Genomic DNA, 17,597 nt, shown 5'->3' with positions numbered 1-17,597 from the left:
AAGATAAAAACTAGAAAAAATTACAATAAAATGACAGTAGGCTTTCTCCCCGATTGTTCTAACTTTTTTGCCCAAATTTCTATACAGCATTTCTTCTGGAGAGCTAGCAAACCTCACATCCTGCTCCCTTGTCATAAAACCTTTTGAAAAGGCAACGATTTAAGGCCTTTTTTTCTAATGAAGATTTTGATGTGGCCCCAAACTTTTTTATGAAATTGCTGGCAAAGGCTTTGAGGGCTGTGCATGTTGGGAGTGTAGGGTAACCAGGAGAAAGCGAATTTCTTCCCCAACAAGTAGAAATTTGCTACCTGGAACCCCCGGGCTTCACCTGTTCTTGGAGCATCGTGCCCTTTTATCCCAGGAGAAGTGGGGTATCCCACGTCTCCCAAAGAAATCTTTCTTATCACAAAGAAATCTTTCACCATTTCAAAAACATCAATAGCCTCTGAAATTTCCAAAAGCAGCTCACCAAGCAGGAATTCTTTCTTTAAAAAAAAAATCTATATATATCTATATCTCTATATAAATATATATAGATATAGATATATATAAATATATAGAGATATAGATATATAGATATATATAGATATATTTAAATATATTTTATTGATTTTTTTACAGAGAGGAAGGGAGAGAGAGAGGAATAGAGAATTAGAAACATCGATCAGCTGCCTCCTGCACACTCCCTACTGGTGATGTGCCCGCAACCAAGGTACATGCCCTTGACCAGAATCGAACCTGGGACCCTTGAGTCCACAAGCCGACGCTCTATCCACTGAGCCAAACCGGTTAGGGCAAAATATATTTTTATTGATTTCAGAGAGGAAGGGAGAGGGAGAGATAGGAACACCAATGATGAGTGAGAATCATTGATCGGCTGCCTCCTGCATGCCCCGTACTGAGGATCTAGCCTGCAACCTGGGCTTGTGCCCTTGAGTGGAATCGAACCTGGGACCCTTCAGTTCACAGGCTGACGCTCTATCCACTGAGCCACACTGGCTAGGCCAAGCGGGAATTCTTTGATAGTGCTGGTGAGGATAACGAACGAACCAAGGAGCTGGCTGTTTCCAGAAGCGCACAAGAGAAAAACCAGCTCCTCTCTGACTGCTGAAGATACGCAGAGGCAAATCCTGGAGGGCAGCTTCTCTTTTGCCTGGTTTCTTCTTTTGCTCCAAGCTCCAATCAGCTTGACCATCGCTTTAATACTCCATTCATCAAAACATTCCCCAATTTATCGTGGGTGTCTTCATTGGCTGAACAATGGGCTGGCCACTCTTGTTGAACGCATCAAGAAAAGTCTTTGTCTTGGGGAAAACGGAATGTTGGGAAATGTCTAGGCTTTAAAAATGGAATCTTATTTTGAAAATGACCCATTTGTCACAATTTATTTTGAAAACTGACAGTATAAGGTGCACCCTGGCATTGCAGGATTGGGGTCCTGTAGCAATAGATGACGGTGTTATTTGTCACAGTAAAATCAAAGGATGCTATCTGAAGCTACTACATACACACCTTTTGTTGTCATTTTCCAACCTACGTATCCTTAATGTAAGCAATGATGCATGTCCATGGGCATAATTGTGGGATCCATTTGCATTCATGCCCATACAAAGGGAAGCTATTCTAAATATCACAGCACAGTTGTGTATTACCTGCTTTCACAGCAGCATCCTCGGCCCCCTGCACTTTTTTGATGACACAGGAATTAATGGCACATTTTGACATGAAAGAGCAAATTTCTCTCACAATGACAACTTTTAAAGCATCAGCAGGGTATTTAAAAAAATCCTTTTTCATTCATGGGTATTGTGTTTTATCAGTTTGCTAGGACTGCCGTCACAAAGTACCGCAAACTGGGCTTGAAACACTGGCATCTGCGACCCCACAGTGCTGAAAGCTGGCAGTCTGAAATCAAGGCGTGTACAGGCCATGCTCCCTCTGAAACCTGGAGGGGGAATCCTTCCCGGCCTCTTCCTAGCTTCCAGGGTGTGCTGATGGTCTTTGGCAGTCCCTGGCTTGCCGCTGCATAACACCAACCCCTGCCTTTGACGTCACCTGGCATTCTCCCCGTGTCTCCATTCACGTGGCCGTCCTCTTATAAGGACACCAGTCAAAATGGATTAGAGGTCCACTCTTCTTTGGTACGACCTCATTTTCACTAATTAAATTTGCAACACCCTATCTCCAAATAAGGCCGTATTCTGAGGTACTGGGAGTGGGGAGTTCAACTTAACTTTTTTGGGGTGACACAATTCAACCTCTAACTCCTGGGGCCCATTGATTCTGGGTTTAAGAGCCTGTTGAGAGAGACAGAGGGGACCCAGGGACCAGGGAATATGAAACAAGGGTGCGGAGAAGGAAGGGGTAGGGAGACAAATGAAACCCACTTTGCAATTTTACTCCGTGGTCTGGTGGCAGCGACCTCTCCCTGCTGAGTTTGGCGCAAGGACTCTAGTTACTGAGGGCAACCAATTCCTAGCTGAAGACCCTTAAGGTCTACACTTGAGTCTAGGCTGCAAGTGAAGTTGATGGCTGTGACTAGAACATTCTCTGCTGATGCCAGCTCTTTGAAAATGTCTGAATTTTGTGCAGGGACACACAAGCGGTATTTTCATAAGTGGAGTTACATAATTAGGACATGGACTTGCATAATAATTAGCATGTGTAATTAGGCACAGACTTCTTGTCCTTTAATTAGACAATCAAGACATCTAATTACAAAATTAAGATGTAATTATGTGGCCCAAGATGACATATTTCCTTCTACCCATTAGAGATTATATTTAGAAAATAATTCACAAAAACTGATGGAGACATGAACCTAGGAGCCAGATTTGAGATCCCGCGGGAAGTATTAAGTGGGCTGGTATGTCGCCTCTGCCCTTTCCTCTTAGGTGTGTGGGGAGTTACTTAAACTACCATCTCTGACTTGAAAGAATAACTGTTGCACCCTGTGCTGTCACCCTTTGGTACACACGCTAATGAAGAGGAATGTGGGCGTGACTAATCCATGTAATTCGCACATGGCTCTTGATTGTGGTTTGTAATTACACTTGAACAGGGACTGAAATGTGAGGTCGTGGGGATTCATTCAAACCCGATAATGCAGCCATATGGTGGAAACCTGGGTCGGGGGAGCTGGGAGCAGAACCCTCTTCCTGCTCTGCCCTGGCTTAGTTCTCCCCTGTGGCCACTTTAAAAGCAGACTCAGCCCGGCTGGCGTGGCTCAGTGGTTGAGCGTCAACCTATGAACCAGGAGGTCAGGGTTCGATTCCCGGTCAGGGCACATGCCCAGGTTGTGGGCTCAATCCCCAGTGTGGGGCATGCAGGAGGCAGCCGGTCAGTAATTCTCATCATTGATGTTTCTTTCTCTTTCTCCCTCTCCCTTCATCTCCGAAATCAATAAAAATATGTGTTGTTTTTTTTTAAAAAAAAGCAGACTCCTTGCTCAGAATAACACAAATCAACCCTTACGCTGGGCTGGCCTTTGCTTGAATATCTGAGTGTTCGATGCAAAGTTCTTATTTGAAGTGCTCCTCACTGGGCTAAGTGGGAAGGTCAAAGACTCTAGCAAACATTCCATTTTTCTAATAATACATGAGTGATTCTTACAGCAGTGAGTTTATTTTTTTTAAGTTCCAGGTCTGCTATGAAGCCCAGCTATAGTGGCCCTCTATAGTTTTCCTTGCTCCTAAATTAAGATTTGGCTGATCTCTGCATGATGCTAAACACCCAGTTTGACTCATTAATTTTCCTGAACTAACTGAACTTTTGACCTAATTAGCTGGCTGATCAGGGATCACAGCCATATGTCCAGGGTCTTCAAAACCAGCGCTGCCTTCCCCGGCGCTATCCCTCTGTTCCCATAAACGGTTGAAACGTCCCAGGAACTCCAATGTTTTGACAGCCACATGCACTTCTCAGACTGCCGCTCTCTCCTGGAAAGTGGCATAGAAATCTGTCAGGCGGCATTTCCTGATTTTTGGTTAAGAAATGTTTCCCATATGGTTTCAGGCCGTGAAAACAAAGACACGAAGAGGTTGTTAGTGGTTGGTGATGAGGTCTCGTCTCCATGGGGTGTTCCTTCCGCCCCTATTTTTTATTTTTAGGGACGGAGAGAACACTCTGTCCCTAAAAATGTGCTGTGGGACAAATTATGTGCAGGGGTCAATTTTGACCAAGAAAATAGACAAATTTGCACAGGGAGCTTATTTTTGCCATTGTGACTTTTTACCCGTTGCCTTCTGGAACAATTGCTCATGGTAGATTTAGAGGCGAAGGGAGAGGTGTATTTTAAAGAACAATTTATTGATGGACATTTTAGGTGGGGAGGGCATTTGGACATCATCTCTCAGGGGTCACTCAATCCGGAGTCATTTCCTGGGTTCTATGCCACTCACTCTCCTGTAGGCCTCTACCTCTCCAATCCTTAGGCATTGTCAACTGGAAACTTCTTTTCCTACCATTACTTCCAGAGGACTCAATCATTCTGACACCTTATAAGCCAAAAGCATGAATGCCAACGTCAGTTTCTCTGGTTTTTAATTTGTTCTTCCCCTTAGGTACTCCACTTCGGCATTTTCAAGACTGGAGAAGTTGGGCATCAGACATCCCAAGCCTTCTCCTTTTATTGGAAACCTGACATTTTTCCGCCAGGTAAGGGCTGTTGTCCATGCCTTCCAGCATAAGACACGCTGAGCCCAGTGCAGCTTTACCCCGAAGCACTGCTCCTGTCCAGGTCACCCACACCTGGAGTGGTTGGCATGGGAAGGTGCTATGTGATGACAATGACCTATTGCTGATCACTCATCAATATGCACTGAGTCCTGTCATCCATTCACCCAAAAAAAACCCCAGTTATTTAGTGTCTAAATGTGCCATCCCTGGAGTGTGGAAGAAGTAGAAGTTACTTATGCCCTCAAGGGCACATACCAAATAGTGGTGGACAACACCAGATCAGATCTATCCTAGCACTAGATGGGGTAGCTGTCCTTCAGAGCAGAGGGAGATGCATCCTGGAGGACTTCCTGGAGAAAGGGGTCTTGCAGGAGCAATGGACACAAAGACAAGGACACACAAGCCAGATGCGGAGCGACAATGTATGTGATGCACCTGCCTGAGAACAAGGGCACAGCTTGGTGAGCAGCCTGGAAGTCAAAGACTGGGGACCCCTGAGGAATGCAGCTGTGAGAGAGAGGGAGGGAAGGGGAGGTGGAACAATTTCCTGACAGTCTAGAAAGGCAAGTGAAGGACCATTCATGTGCTATCTTTTGTGAGTAAGAGAGGGACAGCAAAGTGGGCGATTACTCTGTAAGGGAGAGAGTTTAGGTCAGGTCTGTAGAATCTGACTGTTGTTGAAGTCTAGACGTGAAGTGAAGACTTGGCCCAGGGTGCTAATAACAGTGAAAAGAGAGGGGTGTTGGGGACAAAATTAGTACCTCGTGTGACTAATTAGGTGTGGGGAATTCAAAGCAAGATGAGTCAAATGTGCCTGTAACTTTGGAGCCAGGGAAATGGCCATGAGTTGTTGGAAGGGAAGCTGGTTCAGCGAGATGCCTTTGACTTGTCAGAGTGAGTGATTAGCAAGTGGAAATGTCTGCGTTTGTAGATATAGGCCCAGGGCTCTATGTTCTAAACTCCATGTTCCCTCACATTGGGTTTTCTCAGAAGCCAATAGTCTATTCTGCTAAATCATGGGGGTGCTGCCACCAAACCCAACATCAGGACCCAACAGATTCAGCGTGTGAGAGCCACTAAGCTGAAGGCAGGAAGGACTAAATTTGGGCCAGTCCTGATAATATCCCTTTGAGGTCTTTTCAGAATTCCTCCCCTCCCCCCGCCCCCTAGAAAGGCAGGCCCTTCGTGCCAGATAGAAAATCACACTAGCTATTTCTGTCTTGCTTCCTTCTCAGTTGCTCTCTCACATCAGTGTCTCTCTCCCTCTCCCTAAAAATTCAATAAAAACATATTTTTAAAAAAATACAATGATCAGTTGGTCAGGCCCTGGGTGCCTTCACCATCTCTCACAACAATGGGTTCATGAAGGTGGGCTGCAATGGGACCAGTGGCCCTCCATGCCTTGGTCTAATTTCCTTCATAACCCATAGCAGGTCTTTCCCCATGAACTTATCTGAACCCTACATGGACCTGTATACTGTAACATATACTGTCAGCTGTATGACCATATCATCTACCATCCATTCCTCTGTCCCTTTCTCTGTCCGACAGCCACTTTCACTCTTTATTGTTGTTGTTGCTCTCTTCTTAGTGTTTTTTAAAAAAACACTTCTTCTCATCTCTATCTCAGGGTGGCCAGTTCACAACTTGAGCCCACAGCTATCTCATCAGGGCTTCGTGTGAGATTCCTGAACCAAGTGTGAAGAAATTTCTCAGTGTCAAAATAGAACAACAACCCAGATAGGAAATTTAATACATTTCACATATTTTGGTGTGTGTGTGTGTGTGTGTGTGTGTGTGTGTGTGTGTGGTGATCAGTTGCATTCAGTTGAGTAATTACTTTGGTATTAACATTTGGAGAGAAACAGTCTGACTGTCGATGTGAAGAGAACACTGTGCCCCTCCCTCTGGATAATTTCCAGGATGCTCTTCTTCAGCTCGTCATGCTTGTATGTACAAACTCTGCCAAGTTATTTGAGAACACAGCAATTTCAGTGACTGTTTTTATATTCATATATGATTTCCTTGCTATATGGCAAGCTTAGACCATGAAAGTAGATTTAATGGAAATGGTATGTATTTCCATCAAGGACATCCACCTCTTTGATCTCCCCAACTTTCAACTCTCACCCACCCATCCTATATCTGCCCATATTCTTGTATTCTCCATTCCCACAACAGAGGGCTAGCATTTTCCACTCCCTCACCTCCATCCCAACCCATGCATGCTTTAATGTAAACTTCATTTCCACAATACAATGGATTTAGCAATTTCTAACCCTTCACCCATACAATTCCTCTGTGTGTATCTGCACACATACTCCATCCCTATACACAACTCCATCCCTACAACACAACGAGTCTAGCATTTTCTGAGCCTCCACCCCCATTTCCCCACATACCTCCATATGTAATCATTTCCCACTACGAAATGTGTCATGTTTTGTCCTATATAAAGTTGCTCTAAGGTTCTGAATATGTTGATTTTAGTTAAAATTGAACTTGGATGACGATAATTCAGAATTTGTGATAATTTGGATAGACCCAGCAGATGTTTACACATAGAGTGGCTGTGAAAAGAAGCTTTGCCAAAAATAATAATAATATAAACCAAATTGCAGAGGGGAATGTTAACATAGTTGGGAAAGCAAACAGTTTTCAAATATTTTAGCAGCAATTATACACAAATAGTTTAAGTACAGATGATCTTTTCTGTCCATGAAAGCAGAGCTGATGGAGACTTTTCCTTGGCAACATATATATTTTTAAAGCTATTAGTTTATTCTAATACTCCAAAGTACTTGAAAGCAATATCACTTCAATTCTTTTTTATTGTTTATGTAATTGCGTTCTCGCTGTTCCAGACTTCTTTTCTGAATACTAAGTTTGAACACTTGACATTTTGTTGAACAGTATTCTTACTCTCGTGTGTGTTTTCTGCAGGGTTTCTGGGAGAGCCAAATGGAGCTCAGAAGGCTGTATGGACGTCTGTGTGGGTAAGAGGGAAACTCCATTCTTCTACTATTTTGATTTTTGTGTGGTGAATTGTTTGGAAGTAATAATAAGATGGAAAGGTATATGTGTTTCTATCTTTTGAGGATCCACAAAAGGGAGTGCCCAGCAGGTGAGGCTCCTAGAAGAGACCCCAGAGTTGGCCAAGGGGACATCAGTTAGCCTGAAACACCACCACTTCCCAGTCTTTAAGACCCTGACCAGCCCTGGCCGGAGTGGCTCAGTTGGTTGAGCATCATCCCATGCACCAAAAGGTCACTGGTTCCATTCCTGGTCAAGGCACATGTCCGGGTTAAGGGATTGATGATCCCCAGTAGGAGCATGCAGGAGGCAGCTGATCGATATTGTTCTCTCACATCAGTGTCTCTGTCCCTCTCCCTAAAAATTCAATAAAAACATATTTTTTAAAAAACACAATGACCAGTTGGTCAGGCCCTGGGTGCCTTCACCATCTCTCACAACAACAGGCACATGAAAGTGGGCTGCAATGGGACCAGTGGCCCTCCATGCCTTGGTCTAATTTCCTTCATAACCCATAGCAGGTCTTTCCCCATGAACTTATCTGAACCCTACATGGACCTGTATACTATATAATATACTGTCAGCTGTATGACCATATCATCTACCATCCATTCCAGTACACTTTTGAAAGTGAAAGGGGGTATTATTAATAATTACCCCAGGACAGCAGTGGAAACTAAGGCTGTCCTGTATGTACATAGGGTCACCCTAGTTCTCATCCAGGTAAAGTAATATAGACTTCCCTTTATTATTCCATGAAATTTCCCTTTTACACTTCAGAGTGTGTTCCCCACCCAACTTTCTAAAAAAAAAAAAAAGAGAGAGAGAGAGAGAAAAGAAAAGAAATTCTGGAATCTGATGAACAAACCCATGCTCAGAGCATTTGCCCTATTCAAGATTTCACAGACTCGAATCAATTGACTCTCAACATGTGTCTTTCCACAGTGGTGTCCTAATCATTTCAGGCAGTTGTCACACAGTTTATCCTTAGACACTAGGTAATATTAGTAGCTCTTTTCTGGACTTCCAGGTCGGTGATAACTTTTCCAGGGCAGTAAATTTCTGTTGTGTTCCTAATGTACATCCTGATGGGGTCCAGTGTCTTGTGAGCCCTTCAATCCCAGTCTACGTGATGCTTATTCTCCCAGTGATGATTTCCAAAAGGGGATTGACTTGTATCCTGTGTGGACACAGCTCTACCCAGGAAACTCACAGTTTGGCCAGTTCTGCTTAACCACTCTTTAGTTGGCTATGTGACACCGTGAAATAATAAATTAAGATGTTATACTAGATGCTCTCTGTATGAGTTTGTTATTGCTGTATAACAAACTACTCTAAAATGAAGTGACTTAAACAACAAATTATTACTTTTTATCATGTGCCTAAGGGTTGTCTGGAATTGACTGATCTGAGCCACCCTTGGCTGGGAAGCTGAGGTGAGCTTCCTGGGGCACCTGCAGGTCAGCTGGGGAGGTGGCTCATGTAGGTCAGGCTCAGCTGGGGCAGCTCTGCTCCACATGTCTCTCATCCTCCTGGGAACAGCAGGCAGGCCAGGGCAGGCTCTTCTCATGGTAAAGGCAAAGATTCAAGAGAGCCAACTCAACAGTACAAGAATATTTTGAGCGTCTGCTGTACCATATCTGCTAACATCCTATTGGCCAAACCAAGTTATATGGCCAAACCCAAAGTCAGGGCAGGAAGTCATGTGGCCAACCATGACATTGATGGAGTGGGAAGGTATATTCCTCCGATGGAAGGACAAGAAGATGGTGCATATCTTTCAGTAATAAGCAACTCTACCTCACTCTCTAAGATCTCTTTCAGCTTAGTCTTTCTTTTCTTTCGTGTGTGTGTGTGTGTGTGTGTGTGTGTGTGTGTGTGTGTGTGTGTGTCGCTTCTTGCTTCCGGCATGATAGATACTCAATAGAGGTTCGAGGAATTGAACTGTTTACCTTTCTCTTTCTCCTGTGTGGTTCTATTGCTCTGTAAAAGTTCTCGTTCCACCTTTCCCTTTCCAATAGTCTCACTGTGCAGTTGATTTGACACTGACCTTGCAGACTGTCTCAAACATTTTTGAGGTATCCTACTGACTCAGAATGAGAGTAGCTTCCCCAGAATTAGAAAAGGCCTCACTGAGCTTGAATTCTAGGAACCACTTCCCTGAGTACTCCTTGTACAGATTTTCAGAGTAGAGCCCTTGGGTATTTTAAAGTAATCTTAAAATCTCATATGAAGAACTTAAAGGGCACTGTAATAACTGGTGGGTGGTGTGGTGTGGTGCTGTGTGTGTGTGTGTGTGTGTGTGTGTGTGTGTGAGAGAGAGAGAGAGAGAGAGAGAGAGAGAGAGAGAGAGAGAGAGAGAATGAGAAAAAGAAAGAAAATTGGTTTCCTTGACAACAGGATGCCCAATCAACTTTTCCCCAACTTTAACTACTAGTAAGTTAGCACAATTTATCCTTTTCATTTCAAGAAAACTTAAATCAAAGAGAATGGTTTCAAATGAGGTTGTAGAGATAGAAATTACAGTAGTATCTCCACTCTTTGTTCCCAGCTCTGGTGAAAAGGAGAGAGAGAAAAAAAAGAAAGGTGATGGTATAATTTCTTCACACAAAGGTATCACCTTTCTCTGCTTTAGAAAATAACATGAGCCACAAAATACTGACTTCTTTTGAAACATGTCCATTCCTGCAGTTAGAGGCAGCATGGTGGTGGGTTAAAGTCCTGTTTGAGCTCTATAATCTGGATGACACTCAGTATGCTCACCTTTTAAAACAGAAGTGTTGCCTACTTTCAGTCAAGATGGCAGCATAGGCAAACGCAGAATCAAATAAAAATCACAACTAAATTACAGAACAACTATCATTCAGACTGCCTGAAATCTAGCTTAATGGAAGTCCTATGACTAGGGATTTAAAGAGGAAGACACATCGAGACTGGTAGAGGGGCAGAGATGCAGAATGGGCTGGTCCCATGGCAGATAAAAATTGAGAAAGATATCTTGGCTGTGGAGGTCCTCCTGAGGACCAAGGGGTCCCAGCCTCACAACAGACCCTCAAGCCCAAAGCCAGGAAGAGAAGTCCCCATAACTTTGGGCTGTAAAACCAGTGGGGATTGTGGCTGAGAGACACAGAGGCTGCTGGAATCCCAAGCAGTTCTTCTTAAAGGGCCAGTGCGTGGACTTACTCAAAACTCACTCCCTCTGAGCTCTAGTGTTGCAGCAGCAGCTTGAAAGGAGCCAGGGACATACAGGGAGAAACTGAGTTATCTGGCGTCAGAGCGAGAGCTAGGGATGGCAGCTTTCTATCAGACAGAAGTGCTGGCCAAGGCCATTGTTCTTTTGATGACCTCTCCACAAAGCTGGCAGGTGGGCACCATATCTGAGTCTCCATGAACCTGGCTCACACTGTTTGCCCTACCCTGGTGATTCCCTGAGACCCTGCCCCACCCAATTTGCAGGCCTACGCAAGCCATTTCCAGTGGCTTTTCCATACAAATGACTTCTCTTGCTTCATGCTTCAGATGTTTCTAAAGTCTCTTAAATAAGCAACATCTGGCCTCTGTGTACCCCATACTTCTTTCTAAGTGGCTCCAGGCATGGCACTACTGGAAGCCAGCCTTGGTTCACAGCTTGGCTTCTCCTTGGCACCTCCAAACCCAGCACAAGTAGCAGCCATCTGAAGATCACTCTGTAGCCTGTGCCAGGTGGCCCCAGGCAGGGCACAGGCAGTGGCTGACCTTGCACCTCCTGAGAGGCTCCAAAGCCAGTGCACCCAGGGTAGACCATGCTGGATTACAACTCCATGAGCAACACATTAAAGGGGCAGACTCGGTGAGCACCAAAGCCCACTGAAAGTCCTGCTCCATTGGTTTGACTCCTGTACAGCAGCTCCTCCGCTATAGTCTCAGCCAATCCTCACAGCTGATTAGCCTGGAGGTCAATCCCTCCCAGTGACACCAACAATAATTAAGGCTCAACTACAAGTGGGCAGTGCATACAGCCCACACAGGGGCACACCTGGAGCACCCAGCTTGGGTGACTGTGGAGGTTGTGCCACTGGGCCCAACAGGACATCTACTACACAAGGCCACTCTACCAAGTTCTGGAGAAATAGCAGCTCTACCTAATACACAGAAACAAGCATAGGGAAGCAGTGAAAATGCAGAGACAAAGAAACAGGTCCCAAATGAAAAAAACATGAGAAATCTCCAGGAAAAGAACTAAACAAAATGGAGACAAGTAATCTAACAGATGCAGAGTTCAAAACGATGGTTATAAGGATGCTCAAGGAACTTAGTGAGAACTTCCTAAGCTGCTGCCCCAGCACTAGAGTTTCATATCTTGAAACATGAAAAAGGACATAGAAACCATAAAAAAGAACTAGTCATGTGGCTTAGTGGTTGAGCGTCAACCCATGAACCAGGAGGTCAGGGCACAAGCCCGGGTTGTGGGCTCAATCCCCAGTAAGGGGCAGGCAGGAGGCAGCCAATCAATGATTCTCTCTCACCAATGATGTCTCTGTTTCTCCCTCTTTGAAATCAATAGAAATATATTAAAAGAAAAGAACCAGTCAGAAATGAAGGATATACTAAATGAAATGAAGAATAATTTATAGGGACTCAATATTAAAGTAGGTGAAACTGAGGATCAAATCAGCAATTTAGAGTACAATCAGAAAAACAACAACAACAAAAACCAACATTAATCAGATGTTTTCAAAAAGAAAAAAGAATTAAAAAAATAAAGATAGTTAAGGAGCCTCTGGGACAACTTCGAGTGTACCAACATTTACATCATGGGGCGTGCCAGAAGAAGAAGAAGGAGAGCAAGAAATTGAAAACCTATTTGAAAAAATAGAAATAATGACAGAAAACTTCCCTAACCTGGTGAATAAAGTAGACATACAAGTCCAGGAAGCACAGCGAGTCCCAAACAAGATGAACTCAAAGAGCCCCATATCTAGACACATCATAATTAAATGCCAAAGATTAAAGACAAAGAATGTTCAAGAAGGAGAAGAAAAAAGGATAAAAATATGAACAATAAAATAGCAAAAATACATATCTATCAACTGTTGAATCTAAAAAACAAAAAGAATAGAAACAGACTCATAGATACAGAGAACGTCTTGGTCATTGCCAGATGTGAGGGGGGTTGAGGAGAAGGGGTAAAAAAGTTGAAGGGAGTAAGAAGTACAAATTTGTTGTTATAAAATAGTCATTGGAATATAGTGCGGCATAGGGAATATATTCAATAATATTCTAATAACTATGTATGCTGTCAGATGGGTATGCGATTTATCAAGATGCTCACTTAGTAAGTTATATAATATCTAATCACTGGGTGTACACCTGACTAATAATAATACTGTATGTCAACTTTAATTGAAAAATAAAAATGATTTAAAAAATAAAATAAAACAAAAGGGTTGAATTAGTCTATATTTAAGGTCCTTTTTAACCCTAAAATTATTTTGTTACTACTTCAATTTTAGCAAAATGGGTTCACTGATTGGGAATATCAAGGATGGATTTTGTGGAATGAAAGGAAATGATTTGGTTTAAATTATGTTAACTTTTAGACTGCTTCTATCATTAGAAAGTATTATCAATCTCAGATTGGTCTCTCTCACATTGATGTTTCTCTCTTTCTCAGTCCCTTCCTTCCACTCTCTAAAATCAATGGAAAAAATATACGCGAATAAGGATTAAAAACAAAACAAAACTGAAATAATTAATCGATTCACCATTTGACAAGTGAAACCCCACACTGTTGCTTCCATACAGAGGTGCCCTGTGTTTTTAGATGACAGGACATAACAGGATATTGGGAGAAATTTGAACCTAAAAGCCAAATATGGTGATTATTTACGCTTATGATCTGATTGTCATCATAGCAACTCAGTCAGAGTTTGGGTCCCAAAACTTGAAATCGGCTCCTTGCCCATTTTTCCTCTTACTCACTGCTATGGGGAAGATATTTCCAGAGAAAATGTCTGCCAAGAGGTGTTGAGAACATTAGTATTTATTATCACCACCACTACCATCCCATCATCACTACCATTACTGCTACCACCACTATCACCACCATCATCATAACCACCACAACCATCACCACCACCCACCACTACCACGAACAAAATGTCTTTACCAAGTCTCTAATTATGTAGCCTGCTTTGCCAGGCCGTGTGCAAATAAAACTACACATGTTGTCTCTGGCTTTTGTGAAATTGAATGTAAAGTGGGCAGACGGGCACAAACACCTATACTATTTTTACTTATAATTCTTGATTAGAACTCTTTTGAATTGTACAATTCAAAAGTACCCTTAGTGATATAATATGAAGAAAACAAGGCTTTATCGCTTTAGATAACCTTCAGTCAATTAATGATTACTGGTTATTTCCTTTAGTCTGAGAATGAGCCCTATGTTGGATTTATATTCCTGACCAAGCCCTAAAAGACCAATATCAACATAATCATCATACATTTGTGATTAAATATAAACAGGAGAGAGATATGTCCCCTTCAATTTGTAATTGACTTTGTAATCCAGTGGATGACAGCCTTTATTGTGCTATTACTATTAATTACTTATAAATACTTACACAGCACCCTAAGTTCAGCTCATCTGTAACTTCTAAAGGCTCCAGTCAAAACTCCCTTTCTCCTTATCTCATCTGTCTTTTAAGTAACAGCTCTAAAGCTACTCTTTTTTCTAGCCCCATCCCCATTTCTTCTCACCCCCACATCACTTTAGTCTTGGTATCTAGTATAAACTTATCTCCCTTTTGTTAAATTTGACTTTCATGCTTCCTGGTGTCCATCACCTATGCCCCTCCATTAGATTAATAGCATCTGATTCCTATATACCTTCATCAATCCAAACTTGTTAAATAATCTCATATACTCTCATGATAACAGCAACTTGTAAGTAGGTAAACATGCACAATGTACATAATTCATAAAGTACAAATAACTATACAGGAAAAAGTAAAACTGACTCCCACCTTGGACCCTTACACTTACGCTCCTCCTCATAAACAACCTCTATTCTCAGTTTCTTAATACTCAAATGGATAACATATGATAGATGCTGTCCTTTACCTGGCTTACTTCATTCATGATATTTGGGAAATTGTCCCATTTTAATACATTCATTCTTATTAAATGCTATTCTGTTTTTTTAAGAATTTCACTATATGGATGTATCCTAATTGGAAAAACAAGTTCTCAATTGGTGAACACCTTTTACTTTTATAAACAACTAGAGGCCTGGTGCACAAAATTCGTGCACGGGGGTGTGTGTCCCTCAGTCCAGCCTGCACACTCTCCAATCTAGGACCCCTCGAGGTATGTCCAACTGCCCGTTTAGGCCCAATCCTACTAGGCCTAAACGGGCAGTTGGACATCCCTCTCACAATCCAGGACTGCTGGCTCCCAACTGCTCACCTGCCTGCCTTCCTGCCTGATTGCCCCTCACCGCTTCTGCCTGCCAGCCTGATCACCCCCTAACCACTCCCCTGCCAGCCTGATTGATGCCTAACTGCTCCCTGCCAGCTTGATTGCCCCTAACTGCCCTCCCCTGCAGGCATGGTCATCTCTAACTGCCCTCCCCTGCAGACCTGCTCCCCCCCAACTACACTTCCCTGCAGGCCTGGGTCCCCCCCAACTTCCCTTTTCTGCAGGCCTGGTCACCCCCAACTTCCCTCTTCTGCCGGCCTAGTCACCCCTAACTGCCCTCCCCTGGAGGCTTGATCGCCCCCAACTGCCCTCCCTTGCAGGCCTGGTCCCCCCCAACTGCTCTCCCCTCCTGGCCTGATCGCCCACAACTGCACTCCCCTGCAGGCCTGGTCCCTCCCAAATGCCCTCCCCACCTGCTTGCCATCTTGTGGTGGCCATCTTGTGTCCACATGGGGGCAGCCATCTTTGACCACATGGGGGCAGCCATCTTGTGTGTTGGAGTGATGGTCAATATGCATATTACTCTTTTATTAGATAGGATAGAGGCCTGGTGCACGGGTAGGGGCCAGCTGGTTTGCCCTGAGGGTGTCCCGGATAAGGGTGGGGGTTCCCTTGGGGTGTGGGGTGGCCTAGGTGAGGGATCCTGTGGTGGTTTGCAGGCTGGCCACGCCTCCTGGCAACCCAAGCAGAGGCCCTAGTATCTGGGATTTATTTATCTTCTATAATTGAAACTTTGTAGCCTTGAGCAGAGGCCAGGGCCGGCCAGGGTGGGAAGCTTGGCTTCCTCCATGGCCAGGGGCAACCCAAGCCTCTGGCTGGCTCCAGCTCCATGGCTGCCACCATTTTTGTTGGGTTAATTTTCATACTCACTCCTGATTGGCTGGCGGGCATGGCTTGTAGGCATAACAGAGGTACGGTCAATTTGCATGTTTCTCTTTTATTAGATAGGATACTACAGTGAATAGTCTTCTACAGACATTGTTGTGTCAGTATGTCTGTAGAATAAGAAATAAAATTATTAGGTCAAAGATTATCTACACTTTTATCTTGATAAATATTACTAATAATATCAGCCTTTTCTCTGTATCTATGAGTCTGTTTCTATTTTATTAGTTTATTTTGTTCATTAGATTCCACATATAAGTGAAATCATATGACACTTGTCTTTCTCTGGCTGGTTTATTTCACTTAGCATAACACATTATAGGTCCACCCATGCCGTTGGAAAAGGTTAGATTTCCTTCTTTCTTATGGCTGAGTAATATTCTACTGTGTAAATGTACCACAGCTTTTTTATCCATTCATCTACTGGTGGGCACTTGGACTGCTTCCAAATCTTGGGTATTGTAAATAACACTGCAATGAACATAGGGGTATATACACTGAGTGGCCAGATTATTATGATCTCTGAATGCATAATAATCTGGCCACTCAGTGTATATATGTATATATAATATATATATATTAGAGGCCCGGTGCATGAATTCGTGTATGGGTGGGGTCCAGCCAGCCTGGCCAGAGGGAGGGGACATGGGCGGTTGGCCGGCCTGCCTGCTGGTGGAACTCTTGGTCGAGGGGACAATTTGCATATTAGCCTTTTATTATATAGGCTATACACTGAGTGGCCAGATTATTATGTGTTCAGAGATTATAATAATCTGGCCATTCAGTGTATATTGTTTTGAATTAGTGTTTCAGGTTTCTTTGGAAATATTCTCGAAGTGGAATCACTGGGTCATAAGGCAGTTCCATTTTTAATTTTTTGAGGGAACTCCATACTATTTTCCACAGTGGCTGCACCAACAGTGTGCAAGGGTTCTCTTTTCTCCACATCCTTGACAACACTCGTTTGTTGATTTATTGATGGTAGCCATTCTGACAGGTGTGAGGTGATATCTTATTGTGATTTTAATTTGCATCACTCTGATGATTAGTGATATTGAACATTTTTTCATATATCTATTGGCCATCTGTATATCTTTTTTGGAGAAGTGTCTATTTAGGGCCTCTTCCCATTTTTTAATTGGATTGTTTGGTGTGTTTTGGGGGGAGTTTTTTTTGTTTTGTTTTTTTGGTGTTGAGTTGTATAAGTTCTTTATAAATTTTGGATATTAACTCCTTATTAGATGTTATCATTGGGGAATATGTTCTACCATTCAGTGGGTTGTATTTCATTTTGTTGATTGTTTCCTTTGCTGTGAAAAACTTTTTAAGTTTGATGTAGTCCCATTTGTTTATTTTTTCTTTTGCTTCCCTTACCCAAGAAGATATGTCAGAAAAAAAAATAGTGCTATGAGAAATGTCCGAGATTTTACTGGCTGTTTTCTTCTAGGATTTTTATGGTTTTGAGTCTTATATTTAAGTCTTTAATCTTGATGTTAGCTTTTAATTTGCATTTCTCTAAATATAAGCAAGTTTGAACATCT

At 42.9% G+C, this 17,597-nt stretch overlaps 1 protein-coding gene across 2 annotated transcripts in view; it reads left to right on the top strand.

Moving 5' to 3' along the window:
- TBXAS1 (thromboxane A synthase 1) overlaps positions 1 to 17,597 on the top strand; it is a 155,050-nt gene that overhangs the window by 35,848 nt on the left and 101,605 nt on the right. For both annotated transcript variants that reach the window (XM_079785787.1, XM_079785786.1), the window contains 2 exons: positions 4,563 to 4,656; positions 7,621 to 7,673. In XM_079785787.1, the coding sequence (XP_079641913.1) occupies positions 4,563 to 4,656; positions 7,621 to 7,673 (147 nt within the window). The remainder of the gene's footprint in view (positions 1 to 4,562; positions 4,657 to 7,620; positions 7,674 to 17,597) is intronic.

The sequence above is a fragment of the Cnephaeus nilssonii genome (assembly GCF_951640355.1).
Source record: "Cnephaeus nilssonii genome assembly, chromosome: 12".
In the NCBI taxonomy this organism is placed as follows: domain Eukaryota; kingdom Metazoa; phylum Chordata; class Mammalia; order Chiroptera; family Vespertilionidae; genus Cnephaeus; species Cnephaeus nilssonii.
The sequence above is the reverse complement of the archived record's forward strand: the minus strand, read 5'-3'. Positions and strand labels throughout refer to the sequence as shown.